At 38.1% G+C, this 15,176-nt stretch overlaps 1 protein-coding gene across 1 annotated transcript; it reads right to left on the bottom strand.

The window, feature by feature from the left end:
* Positions 1–1,468: 1,468 nt before the first annotated feature.
* LOC149815051 (uncharacterized) lies at positions 1,469–13,913 on the bottom strand. The gene is made up of 3 exons (XM_089989460.1): positions 13,846–13,913; positions 13,527–13,712; positions 1,469–1,968 (listed from the first exon to the last, which is right to left on the bottom strand). The coding sequence occupies exons 1-3, from the start codon at positions 13,886–13,888 to the stop codon at positions 1,661–1,663; spliced, it is 537 nt and encodes a 178-aa protein (XP_089845586.1). The 5' UTR covers positions 13,889–13,913; the 3' UTR covers positions 1,469–1,660.
* Positions 13,914–15,176: the final 1,263 nt, after the last annotated feature.

Genomic DNA, 15,176 nt, shown 5'->3' with positions numbered 1-15,176 from the left:
ATCAAGGCTAAGTATCTCAAGCACCGAAGCATGTGGATGTTGGCTCATGGATCGTTGGAAGGGGATCAGATACGGATGGAAGAAGATTTCCCATTATATTTCCTACAGACTGGGGGATGGAAATATTTTGTAGATTTTGGATTGGGCCTTGACAGGGGCCAAATTTTGAGTAGACTCCTTGATGTAGTTCACTATAGACACTTACAAAAGGATATGAAGACATCAGTGGAGAAGGCTATCCAACGCTACAGAGATAACAAAATGCTCAAATCTCACACCTGCCTGGGTAACCCGAGCAGGCTTAGGGAGAAGGTGCTGACCCCTTCGTCCCAGGTTCGACTCCTATCGGGTGTGCAGGTGCCTTTACTGGTGGGCTCCATAAGGGTGGGCTTGGGTGTCAGTGACCTCACCCGAAGATTAACTGCTTGATCAGGGAACTTAGTCATAAAACAAATAAAAAATGCTCAAATCTGCCCTTCCTGCCTTCGATATCCAATCCCCCTGGAGTCCCAGCCAGATAGATTGTTATGTCAAGACTCATAATGTATCATCATTAGTAGAAGGGCCATTTGGGAGGCTAGCTATGCAGCCATTTTGCAGAAGAGACCTGGCGAAGATTTTTTTTTTTTGAAAGGCAAGCTGGGGTTAGGCAGACCCCTACCAGTTATACAACGATACCATTGGGATTTGAACTTGCAACGTCCCAACACAAAGTGACGTGCACTAGCTGCTCCTACCAGACAAGTGGAGCCCCGTTGGGGGCAGGTGACGGGGCTCCACTTGTCTGGTAGGAGCAGCTAGTGCAAGTTCACTTTGTGTTGGGACGTTGCCTACCAGACAAGTGGAGCCCCCCGTTGGGGGCAGGCGACGGGGCTCCACTTGTCTGGTAGGAGCAGCTAGTGCAAGTTCAGATCCAACATAAGGTGATGTTTGATTTCCCTCATGCAGTTTGGACTCTATACTCTGGTGTGAACAGAAGCTTCCTACCCTAGATCGAATTTAGCATATTGGATTTGGACTAGAAAATAGATAAAGACTCCTGCTTTGGGGACGAGCAAACATCCCACCATCTATTTTTCTCATGCAGAGTGACAGTGTAGCATTTGGAAATTTATCATCTCATTTTGGAGGTAAGAGGAATCCCCATCGATCCCTGATTGAGGAGCTTATAGGATTGAAAAAGGAAAGATCTGATAGCCTATTCCCGGTGACCATCATTCTCTGAGTTTCATACAACCAGCTCGCCTCCCTCCCAGGTTTGATCTCCCGGTCTTGCAACAACCGAGTGTGGTTAGCATGGTTGCAAAGTGTAGCAGAAGGAAGAAGGTCCCTATCTGAGGAAAATCTGCTCGACTGATCTTGTATCTTGATTGAGGTCTACGTTCTGTAACCCTTGTCCTGAGGTGTGCTTGATTGCTTGATCCTTTGCAATATGATCCCTGACGAGGAACGGCTATTGTGGGAGTTCTTTCCATAAAATGTAGATAGCATTTCCATTTAATAAAAACAAATATAGAACAATAAAACCTGTTTATCAAATGCATCATTTCCTGAACTAAAAGAACAAAACGAACACAACAGCAAGGAATGCATGCATCAAGACAACTGTACTCCCTCTCTCTCCCTCTCTCCACAAGGAAATTGTTGAAATCAATGATGTTCAGATGGTTGGGATAGACTTAGCATGGATGTATTGCTTAAGGATGGCCTTATCTTCATCTATGCATTTCTTCTCCACCGGGTCATTGGTCTTCACCTTCCTCTTCACTTCTAGCAGCCACTTGAAAAGCTTTCGCTGCTCCTCTTCTGGTATTGGCTGGAGTGGAGCTGCAGACACTATTGCAGGTTGAGGAGGCAATGCCTTCTCAGGAACTGCAATGGTTGTATTGGCATCCTGAGCAGGAGACTCACCAACAACTGCAGTCACATCCTCCTGATCCTTCTTGTTTGTTCTCAGAAACATGTAAGCTGCAGTTTACAAATCACAAAGCGAAACAACAGTAACTAATGTTCAGCCAAGCCTACAGGTTAACTATACGGACTCAAATAGAATGTGCAACCATCCACATCTGAGTCCAACCTACGCATTCACAGTTTCACAGAAATTCTAATGCTTGGCTTTTGTAAATAAAATCAGAAGTTTTTTTTCTTTTCCTCCTGACAGACAATGGGATTAGCCCCCATGGGAACTGAACACAAGACCCTTAGGTTATGTTACACCCACACTTCACTTAGCATGTGTATCATGTATCGATACGATACAACACTTGGACACTTCATGGGCACAGTCAAACCAGTTTCACACAGTCAACATTGTGTCATTAACTTTATATATATTTTTTTATGATCTTATTTATTTATTTCATGTTCATTTGAATTTTTTTCTTTTGAAATTTGTCATCAATTACATTACATTTCAATTTCAATTTACTTTCATTATTTGATGTTCCTAATTATAATGATTTAGAAGTGTTGTTTTATACACACACACACATACATGCATCTATGCGTGTGTACAGCTGTGTCCCTGTGTCCTAATTATTGAAAATTATCGAATCGTACCAAGTGAATCCACATCATGTCACGCTCCCGCATCCCTATCCATGTGACATAGCCCCTCAGTTATGATAGTGCAACCTAATCATCCAACTGTATCATTCAACCCCATGGTACTAAATCTTTTCATTGACATGTATCCAAAGTATTTGGTTATGTTTCTGAATTCAATTGACGGGAGATCGAGAGACATCTCTCTCTCTCTCTCTCAATATGACTACATATATGATGGGTAGCACTTTTTCTATTATAGCATTTAGTGTACGATACATCATTATGAACCTATTGTATTCATGAATCATGATACTTTACGGTTTATATAGAGTTACTATTTTATATGCATGCTTACCTTGAATTACATTTTTTTCTGTGTGAATGTGTGATAAACAGTTGTTACTATTTTATTAGGTCACATTTGTAAGTTTATAAAAACAAAAAAGGGCCATGTTTGTGAATTATGATAACCTTTATTTCTGATACCATGTATTTTGATGTACTCATTACATATATATTTGCATTCCTTGATTTTGATGATTTTCTTTGTCTAGCTTGCTTTAAGCTTATTTTTGTTTATAGCCCATAGACTGTAATTGCTTATGATTTCCATATTTTCTCATATCTTATTAGTATTTTGTAGCTTTAAATGACTTTTTAACAATCTATGTCACAGGGATTCGGCCAACAGGGTGCCGCACCCGCGTCGACATGACGCGACTCGAGTGCGGGTGCGGCACCCGATGCGGTCAACACACTCAGGGTTAAAAATGTCCAAACCTGGACCCAAAAAAAACACGATGAAAGGGGCTTTGCAGGGGATTAGGGCAAAAAATTTACCCCCCCCCTCTCTCCCTCGATGCCTCCTCTTCTCCTCTGAGTCCTCTCCTACTCTTCTCCTCTGACTGCATCCGGCGAGGTACGTCTCTCTCTCTCAATCTCTCTCTCTCTCTGGGTTATACGCTGACAAACCCAGCCCTGCTTGGCTGGATTCTGCGCTGTCGAACCTAGACCTGCTGGGTTGGGTTTTGTGTTGTCGAACCTAGCCCTACAGGGCTGGGTTGCTCACTGTTGAACCTAGCTCTGTTAGGTTGGGTTCTACATTGTTGAACCCAGCCCTGCAGAGCTAGGTTCTGCGCTATTGAACCCAGTCGGGTTCAACTCCCAGCACCCTGGGTTGCCAAACCCAATCATTCTTATATGAATTTTATTTTAATATAATTTTTTTTTGTTTTAAGGACGAAAATGACGGATAAAGGGAAAGGACTTGCGTCATCCTCATCCCCATATGTAAGTTCTGCTGCTAGTGTTGTTGGTAGTGGTAGTGGGGATGTTGATTCGAGTTTGTTAGTTGCATCATGTGATGATGATTGTCACTATGGACATATGTGGATGAGTTTGAAAAGGCTGAAAGAGGTAGTGGAAATAAAAAATTTTGATGCAAGCTTTGTTAGAGAGATTATGTTGAGTCTTATACAAGAGTTAAAGCTCATTTACTGAAGATATCAGGCCATGACATTTTACGATGCAAAAAGGTTGATGAGGCAGTGTGAAGACAATAAAAAAAATACAAGAAGAATATGAGAAGAGAAAGAAAATGAATGATTTTTATGCAATTAGTGTGTACCTTTTTTAAGTCACCAAGAAGAAGAAAAAAAGGTAGATGTAAGAGGTACAGGAAGAAGAACGATACAAGTATCATTCAACACATATAGAAGGGAGGAGATGGATAGAAAAGTAGGGAGGTATTTTTATTCTAATTCACTTCCATTTAATGCAGCTAAAAAACTTTATTGGAAGGATTTGGTTACTTCATTGACAAATTATAACTTGAGTGGCGATGTACTTCCAAACTCAGAAAAACTACAAACGACAATTCTTGTAAAAGATAGAGCAAATGTTGAGAGATTGATAGAGATTAAGAAATTTTCATGAGAATAAAATGGAGTTTCAATTGTTTTTGATGAGTGAATAGATTTTCAAATATGTCCACTGATTAATTTCATTGCTTCTTCGCTTAGTGACCCATTATTCTTGAAAGTAGTTAATGCATCTGGGCAATATAAAAATGCTGACTATTTCAAGGAGTTGTTTATATAAGTAGTTAATGTCATTTGTGACCGTTGGGGGCTCCCAACGTCTCTATTGGGAGACCCCCAATGTGTTATGAAAACAAAACATAAAAAAATAAAAACAGAAAATTAAAGGAAAAATTACAATGCATATTCCAATTGGAATATGCGTAAAATGTCAAATTACAAGAATACCCTTGAGGGTATTTTAGGAAAATAAAATATATATATTTATATATATATATATATATATATATATATATATAAATAAAGATACGTATACATATATATATATATAAATATATATATATGTACATTTAAGGATTATATTTCAAAATATATGTGTACAAGTACACATATTTTAACACCCCCCTCAATCTTTGCGGGGAAACGAAAAGATTGAAAAAAAGGGGAAGACTCCAAGAGGCTTCGGCAAGGATGCAATTGAAACTTGAAAATGCCTTCCTCCAATTGTCTTCTAAAGGGAACACATTTCCCGAACCATCTAGGGTACTTCTCTTTGTCCTATCTCCAAGATCCTGTGGAATAACAACAAAGAACAAGTAAAAAATATCTTTACACTTTACTGAAATGGAACATTCCTAACAAGGTGCAAAATTTATGCATAATAGGATAATTACTCTAGTATGAAAAGAAAATTTAGAAAACCAAAAATTAAAAAAGAAACAAATATCATGTTAAAGAGTGAGCGGAAACGAATTGCAAGAATGCATAATGCATTCATAAGGTCCAACATTGGACACACACAACCCCATAATGGGGAATAACAAAAAGGTCCACTAAGGGACACCACAATAAGCGTACGAAAAGGCATAAGCTACATATGCTTTATTGAATGAGGGCCTCAAAAGCCATAATGAGCATATGCATTTACTATCATAAAATGAATTAATACTTAAAGAAATCATTAATAAACATGTTCCAAACATACTTTAGTCAAAAAGTGAACACAAGAGTTCAAAAGATTTTTAAAAGAACACGGATACAAATGTCCAAAGGCATGACGAATATGATCTTCAATAAGAGGGGCTTTATAAAGATTAACATGCATAATAGAGTATTTCACATCTTTTAGGGAGAAGATCTATGTCAAACAAATGTCATAAATAAGAAGCATGATTTGACTAAGTATATTAAAACATTCACCCTAGATTCAAAAATGAATATCATTTGAGACAAAAAAGACTTATTTTGCATATCAAATAAAAAAGTGGCCGAAAAAAAACTGTAAGTACTTAATATATAGAGTAAATGCTAAAATATCAATTTGATTTAAAACCATATCATAGATATGATTCACTTGTATCTAAAAACACAAGAAATTTTGCAATTTTCAAAAATAGTTCATCCACTACAAGCAACTACCTCATTAGTCCTCAAAAAACCCGTAAATCAAGTGTATAAGCTACTAGATCAAGAATATTATAATGCCATTAAAGGCCAAATGACACACACTAAGGTGTGTAAAAATACCTCTTGTCTACATATAATAATACTTGAAATGAGTGCATCAACGACAAGAACAAGAGAATGCATGCCAACATGGACCAAAAGCATCTCTTGTCTACGTAAAAAGACACTAAAAAACAAGTATGTTCAGCTACTAGAACAAGAGTATCAAGCCAACCATGGGCTAAAAACACAATACATCTCTTGTCTACATAAAATGACACTTGAATTGAGTGAAAGAAGCCAACCATGGGCATACATCTCAGCGACTAGAACAAGAACACAAATGCCAACATGGACTAAAGATCACACACCATGGTGTGAATCAACGTGCCTTGTCTACATATGATAACATTCAAGACAAGTGTGTTTAGCTACTAGACCAAGAGAAACAAAGCCAACAAAGGGCTACCAACACACAAAGGTGTAATAAAATTCGTGTCTACATATGATGACACTTAGATAAGAGTTATAAAAGGAGAAGACTTTTAAGGTAATAAAACTTTGTAATGACAACATATATATAAAACCTTGAATCAATAGAGCAATATTCTTCAAAAAGAATACCCATAACAACAATATTTTGGAATAAATGTGTGAATATACACACACCAAGAACACTTGTGCACAAAAGCACAAAACATAAATGTGCAAATGCACTCATAAGATTCATAAACAATAAAAGGTTGGACAATAATCCCAAAAACCTTGACCTTAAAACATTTAAGGTTACAAACATCATATATCCATCACATTTATATATAAATAAGAGCATCCATAAAATCAATGGTCAAAAACAAACGAGTGACACACTCATAATTAGAAATCATATACCAAATCATTCTAGAGTCCCAAGGTGCCCATAACTCACCTTAATCACCATCTATAATATAGCAAGTGGACAATCTAAAATGACATAACACAAGGTGCTCATAACTCACCTCAACAACCATCTCTAATACAATAATAAGGCCATAAAAAAGGATTGATGCATCATATAACATGTGATGGATAGAAAAATGTCATAAAAAGGCAATGAACTCTTAGGGAAAACATTTTCCAAATATGTGATTTTACAAAGAGGGTCGATTCAAAGGTCCAACATAATTAATCACAACAATATGCCATATAATAATAATGTTGCATATATACGAAATTAAAAAAAAAACTTTAATAAAGACAACATGAAATATTTAAGCTATGTCATGTGTGAGAAAGGAATTAGAATAATCCAAGAAACAAATCAAGCCTTTATAATTTGCAATTATACGTATACCAAGATGTAAAATGACAATAATCTTAAATGTGTAAATTTAGGACAACATGTACCAAGATATTGCAGAATGATAAAATAAACAATCTTACAAGTCCATTAAAAAAAAACAAACACAAGCCCTAAAGAAGGCAATAAAAACATCTCTTTATTGAAAAGATAGTACCATGTGAAAATGTCTATGAATAGACAATACGCATACAAGCATGAATACTTTATAAAAGAAGTGTACGAAGACACTCTCACAACACAAAAAAAAATGTAATAATATCAAACATGCAATAATATATGTATTTCATAAAAGATGCAAATGCTTGAGACTCTCAAGCTTTAAATATGCAATTATATGCTTGATAAATGCAATTTAAGACAAAGAAGACCATATTATGGCCAATGTAGGCATCCTTAGAGATACAATCAAGAGGTTTTTGAAACCTTATGTGAAAAATACAAACAAATACGTTTATAAAGTTGCATCATTAGAAGAAAAATAAATGAAATCTTTTATACCAAAGGATTCAATAGATACACTATGCATTCTATATAGTGTGGGAAATTCTTTTAAAAGATCTTTTACAATGGTTCGAACAACCTATTTATCACAAACAATAAAATCCTTTAAATAAACCAAAAACATTGAAACATGCACTAAAATCCATAAACAAGAGAGGAACTCAAAACAAATTAGACTTTATATGAGAGAAAAGAGTTTTTAAACAAAGATCATTAATCAAGAAATCATATATAATTTTTTTTTTTAAAAGTTAATTTATAGGTCAATCATGAAATACTTATGTAAACATCATAAATCCCACATAATTGAAGATAATTTAAAAAAAACATAAATTACTATTTATATGTGATGAGTAATCGATAAACATATAAACAAGAATTATATATTTAAATAGCAAACAAGTTTACTAAATTTAAAAGGAGATATTTTTAAAATTTTTGAACATGCGAAATGTGAAAAGAAGTGATTCAACTATTATAAACACTACATATGCAAAAAATAGTTTTATAATGCATAATATGTTAAGAAAAGAGATACATACCGAAAACTTAAGAAAAAGAGAAGGACAATGAATACTTCACCATTTTTTTTTATCATCACGCTTTCCGTTGCATCAAAGGACAACCCCATCGTGACCTTACTCTGATACCATGTTAGAAAGTGGCTTTGAATACTTTAGGTTCGATAATGAACCCATACACATGCACATGAAGTGCGAATATACCCACTAAAGGGAACAACACAAGCACATCATGTGCTAATACATAAACCCATAAAAGGGGTAAATATGACTTAAAGTCATAAGTTGAATATTATTGAAGAAAAATGAAGAAGAGGGTAAAAACCCTATACAATGGAGCATAAGCTCCTCCAAGGAGTAAGAAATACAAAGGGGAAATCCCCTATTTATAAGCACAAAAAGGGGCCACCTTGGGGGCTCCCAAAGGAGACGTTGGAGAGCCCCCAACGGTCACATTTGTGACCGTTGGGGGCTCCCAACGTCTCTATTGGGAGACCCCCAATGTGTTATGAAAACAAAAAATAAAAAAATAAAAACAAAAAATTAAAGGAAAAATTACAATGCATATTCCAATTGGAATATGCGTAAAATGTCAAATTACAAGAATACCCTTGAGGGTATTTTAGGAAGATAAAATATATATATTTATATATATATAAATAGAGATACATATACATATATATATGTATACGTATCTTTATATATATATATATATATATAAATATATATATGTACATTTAAGGATTATATTTCAAAATATATGTGTACGAGTACACATATTTTAACACCATCATCATATCTTGAACAAGGTTATATTCAATTTCAAGCAATTTCAACGACCATTAAATAATATCATATTTTTTTAATGTCAAATAAGACAAAATTAGTGTTTTTTATGCTAAGGCATACTTCCATCTTTTGTCATACAAATCTAATTTCTTGCAATTTTAGTATATATTTGTAGTCATTTTCAAGTTCTAACATCTAGTAAACCATAATGTTTAAACAATAATTCCATAAATATAACAGGTTGTAACAGTCAAACAGTAAATATTATAATCATTATGCACTGCATAGTCAAATGAGAAATTCCAATCCCTTTTTTGAAATTTTCAAAACTATAACAATTTTTCCATAAATTACAAAAACTCGGGCAGCCTCTCCGAAAATATATAAATCCTGATCACCCATATGATATTAAGTAAAAAAGTGACCTTGTTTTCTAATTATATAAATCTCAAGCCTTAAGATGCAATTTCCAACATTTTTAACCTTTAGTTTTATTTTAAAAAAAAGAGAATCCATTGTATTAGGGTTTCACTAGAAAAAAAAGAGAGACGAAAGGGGGGCAGCACAGCAGAGGGAAGCCGACCCCCTTCAGCTAGGTTGTCGACCGATCAATGGCCGACAACGATGCCCAATGGTGATGAGCGATGCTGCCCCTCACTGCAAGGAGTGGGGTCGCCTGAGACGTACCAGAAAGATGGAGTGGCGAGCTTTCGGCTGTAATGAAATGGTGGTCTTCAACAAATGCACAAATAACTCACAAACAAGTGTCTATTGGAGACACTACAAGCATGACCCTTGAAAGGGTATAAAAGGAAGAACACTTGAAAAATAAATAATACTTTATTCATGAACAAAATGCTTAAGAAGCATGGTTATTTACATTGAAGGGGTTTACCCCTATATATACAAAAAAGTGGGAGAGAGAGGAGAGCTCATTTTGAGCTCTCCAAAAGAGACGTTGGATTCCAACGTCTCTTAATATAGCTGTTGGACTACAGTCCAACAGCATTTATTATTATAGCTGTTGGACTATAGTCCAACAACATTTATTATAGTTGTTGGACTACAGTCCAACAGCTATTTGCACAGTCAAGTTTCAACAGGAACTTGACTGGATCAAATATCTAGTTTCTATTGAACTAGATGCTAAAAAAGAAAATAAAGAAAAATAGAAAAAGAAAATATAATAATATTAAATAATATTAAATTATATATATATATATATATATATATATATATATATATATATATATTACATTTTACATTTTAACATCGGCCACCTAGGATCAGCCTCCCAAGCATCCTCATCCAGTTGCCGACCCCGGAATCCTCCTTCCCATCGTGATTCTCCTTCAACAGAGTGTGGCAACAATGTTGACGATTTGTCGAACCGTTGCGTGAGGGAGGACCTCGACCAGAACACCAACTCTCTGGTCGAATCCCTCCATGGTGCGGAGGGCATATCGGTCCTGTTTGGGCTTCTGCATAGACGCCCAACAGACGACCTTGCTCTCCCTGCTTTGCCTTAGAAAAGGGCTTCCCCATAGATGCAGGAAAAAAATTTTGGTCGCCTTGGGTTTTCTCTGAAAACCGAGAGAGATAAGGTGCATGGTGGTGTTGCGTTAGATCGTCGGGAACTCGCTCGCTTGACCACTCTAGGGCGACGCCACGATGTCCATCATCGTTTCCCCAGAGCTCCTCCTCTTCCTCCTAGGCCCATAGAGACGAAGCAAGAGGAAGGGTTTGCCAAAAAAAAAAGGATCGGAGTGAGGAGGCGCCAGTGGCCCTCAGGAGGGGCTTTGACACGGGAGCGGTGGTCTGTAGGCAGAGCACCACCGGGGATTGCTGAAGGGCATTCATCTTCCGACGAACTGAGTTATGGTTTCTATGTTCTGATCGCACCCGACGAAAGGAAATTGGGGAAAGATGGGTTCAGGTCTCATATTGTTACTCATCTGTACAAGTCCCTCTTCGAGGAGAAAACTCAACTCTTCGATCGTGATCCTTCGTGACTCGGCAGTTTCCGCATTGATCGCTCATCTGCCTTCCTCGACATAAGTGCCACACCATCCTCGAAGATCACTTTGAGAGACAGGTGTCATAGCCTCATTGGCCAGACCTATCACAGACGTTGTGGTCCGGGTAGTGCGTCGAGATCTCTTCGGCCGACACCAACACTAGAAAATGGAGGTCCTAGCCGACCGGACCCACAAAACACACCAAATGATGGCTTGTTGGAAGGGTTCAGAGAGCATGCCGGTTCGAAGGTGCAGCCACTGCCTAGTCTAGAAGATTCCCAAGTGGAGGGCTAAACCACTCGGTTCCAAGACCCTCTGCAAGGCTTGCGATATAGGGTACAAGTACAACCGGTTGTATATTTTTGGTGGGTGGCGGTGGTAGTGAGTGGGGTTGATGGGAGGCGGTGCTTTGAATGGCTCTAATACCACTGATGGCCCAGATTGGATAGATGCAGTGGATTTACAGGTAGAGAGGGAGATAGATGAGAGATGAGAAGGATTTGATGGCTTGCTTTAGGGGGGGGGGTTGCTTTTTCTGTTCCAATTGTTGTCTCTGGTAGAGTCACTGGGCTCTTACAGATTTTTCCCCACCTTGGTGTCGCCATCAACCCAGATATTGTAGGGAATTTACCACAAATTGTAGATAACTTACCCCACTCTCTAATAACCACCCCCACTATAACTGCACACCAAGGGTCCACTACCTTGATGGTCATTGGATTCCTTTATGAGACCCGATGGCCAACTCTGGATCCAGCAAAAGGTTCAACAAATGCATTGCCAAGAGAATCACCTCCTAGCAAATGAAGTATGATTCCTGGGAAGAATCAACTTTGTTACAAAGGTTGTCACTTTACTCTAAATTTAGCAAATGTTAATTGTTGCACCACTAAAAGTAAAACCATAAAGGGTCAATGCTTCAACTTGGTGGACCTCACTCAAGCCTTTTTTTTTTCTTAACAATGGGACCTAGAGGTACTTTCATGGCTAAATTTCTCACATGTCTCATAAAAAATGGAAGAAAGAACAATCTTAGTGAAGCTATCTCCTTCAGATCCCAATTGGGCCTAAAAGTTTGAATTAGTTTTTCAATCTTAAGATCTTTACAGAGGAGAATCTTGAAGATAAGAGGTAGATGAAGGTTTATACACCTTTTGAGATGGTTTTGTTGGATGAAGTGAATTTTCTCAATGGCATAACTAGAAGATGTCAATGATGGAGTTCACAGTTGGCATTAAAGAACCTTCTTGCTTCTTGAGTGAGGAGGCATGGGCAGCAGTGGACAAAGGTGTGCAGATGATGGGCAGAGAGACTTGCTTAAGCCAACAATGCACAACACTTTTAGAGACAAAGTTTTTCTCTCATTCTCATAAACAATGGTGCATATATAGTGGGCACAGATTAACTGAAGACCAAAAAGTACAATCGAGACAAAATTTCTCCCTTATTCTCGTTGTACCTTCCACCACAAAGGGACCTACAATCTCGTTCTCCAATAGCACAGCCTAAGGAAAGCTTGAATCCGTTGGTTCTAGTAGGGCTACAATGGGAGTTTTCGAACTTAAATAAAAGGCTCCTTCCCTCTTGCATGTTTTCTCTCTGTTAACGCCTTCTCTCTTGCATCTTGTCACTTATTTTTATGTTGATTCAGTAAAACCTCAATGTTCCAAAATGGGGACAACCAAAAGCGTAAGAGAGAGGGAAAAACAAAAAGCCAAATAGATATACAAATCAATGCACGTCGGTGATTCAACTCTCAAGCAACAAGAAAACACTAGCAAACTAACAATGGAGTCACTAGAATATGAGAACTGGAAATATAAGAACTACCACGTGAAGCACAATTTGTATAGAATTTTTGTTCTTAATCTAACCATACGGATGCGATCTATCTACAAGCTTGGTTTTATAAGGACCAGCTCTTGAATCATCCGATTATGATAAATAAACAAGATTTTTTGTAAAGCTTTAAAATCAACCGCTCATAATCTTTATAAATATTCAATCGTACTTTTTCATCGAAAATACACGGCCCAACAGTTGATTCCTACCAAATTCACTATGCCGAACACATCTACATGGTTCGATTTGCAAAAAAGGTGTCGGAAATGCCCAGTTCACACTGTAGTTCTCATATTCTAGTGTCTCTATATAAAGACTTAAAAATCACCATCAATAGAATTAGAGTCAACAAAAGCACAAGAAAAAGCAAAACCATAGAGGGCATACAGATGGTAAAGCAAATACAGATCTAAACCATCATAAGAAACCGATCAAACGAAACCCCTAAAATCAAATGAGAAGGTTGCAAAGCTCCTACCTCCAAAAGCAAGATTCACCGTCAGCAGAACTGGCCATACAAACTTGTAGCGGCGAGCAAACGTCTCTTTAGGAGCAGAAGCTGCTGTTGGTGGTGGCAGTGGCGGTGGCGGTGTAGATGGCCGCGGAGGGTCCATCGAAGGCTGAGAAAACGCACGACCCTCTTCGGATTTGGGCTTCAACTGTGCTGAAACACCAAAAAAAAAAAGCAAAAGGGGGGAAGGAGATTAGAGCTCACTCACGACCACCACCATCCTTCTATTTCTTCCTCGAATCCGAAGAATGTAAAAGAAAACCGATGTGGGTATCGTTCAGAATACCTATTTTGGGCTTGTTGGTATAGAGTTTTGGGCTGTCGCTCATTCTTCCGGTTAGTTTTCCTCTGTTTGGGAACGCTTAGGGACTCGCAAGTCCTTCCAAAAAAATCAGCAGTCGGACGTTGGAAGAGTGACGCAATTGGTCTACGGAGAATCTGGTTCCATATTTTCTTCTACGTCTTAGAGACACGTAGACACGAGGATACGAGATGCGGGTTGGACTTGCAAGTTTGAAAAAAAAATCGACAATGAAAAATGAAGACACGGAATTTTTAATTTCAATCGATAAAATTACTATTTGTATTTTAGCATTTAAAGACACTTTTTTATCAAAATATTATTAAAAAGTAATAAAAAACTATCACCGAAATTAAAAGAACACTCGTACTTTGCTCGAATAAGTATGTCCGTGTCAATGCAGACACGAAACCAAAAATGGCACCTTCTGTGAGAGATTTTCTTTGGAACATAGGGATGTAAACGGTTTGGATTCACATCGGATGTGCCAACACCATTTTAACTAATTAGATATTGGCTAAAAGGATTTGCGATTATCATTGGATATGGTTTTGACTTATCAAATGCAACTAAACTCAATCGAATTCAATCGAATATCGGATAGTAGGGATGCACAACAAGTGGCTTGAGCTCGACTCATCTCGTAAATGAACCGAGCTTGAACTAAGTTCTAAGGCTTAGCCGATCAAACGAGTCGAGCTTGATCGGCCTACCGAGCTCGATAAGGCTCAGTAAGCTCGATAAAGCTTGACTCATGTTTATACTTTATATAATATAAAATATATAATATATACTAATTATACAAATATCGTGCCCTACCCCGCCTGCCTCGAGCTCCGCCCTGCCCTGTCTTGATTGGAGGTCTTCTTCACGAGGGTCTCTCTCTCTCCCATCTCCCATCTCCCGTCTCTCCCACCCTCTCTTTGAGCTCCCTCTCCCATCTCTCTCTCTCTCTCTGAAGTCTCTCTCTCATCGGGAAACGATAGGTGGTAGAGAGTGGCGCTCTACCTCCGACAGATCCTCCGCCACCGTTTGACGGCTCTTCCACTGTCGGCTCACTACTTTGGCACCACCCAGGCGATCGCCGATGAGACGTTGTTACCGCCTGCAGGAACGACTCAACCCCTGAACTCTAACTTGGACCACCGACGGTGTGCCTCCTTCTCCTGGACTGCTCCGTTTGTCACTCGTCTAAGGGTGGTGTGCAGCCAGGAAGCTCACCGAGGCCCGATGCCTCTTTGGATTTTTCTCTCCCTCTCTCCGCCTATTGAGTCTGGACCAAGCTCGTCTTGGCACAATATTCGGCATGAGCCAAG

This window comes from Nuphar pumila, chromosome 15 (genome assembly GCF_984573655.1).
Source record: "Nuphar pumila chromosome 15, dmNupPumi1.hap1.1, whole genome shotgun sequence".
Classification (NCBI taxonomy): domain Eukaryota; kingdom Viridiplantae; phylum Streptophyta; class Magnoliopsida; order Nymphaeales; family Nymphaeaceae; genus Nuphar; species Nuphar pumila.
This window is presented reverse-complemented; position numbering and strand designations above follow the sequence as displayed.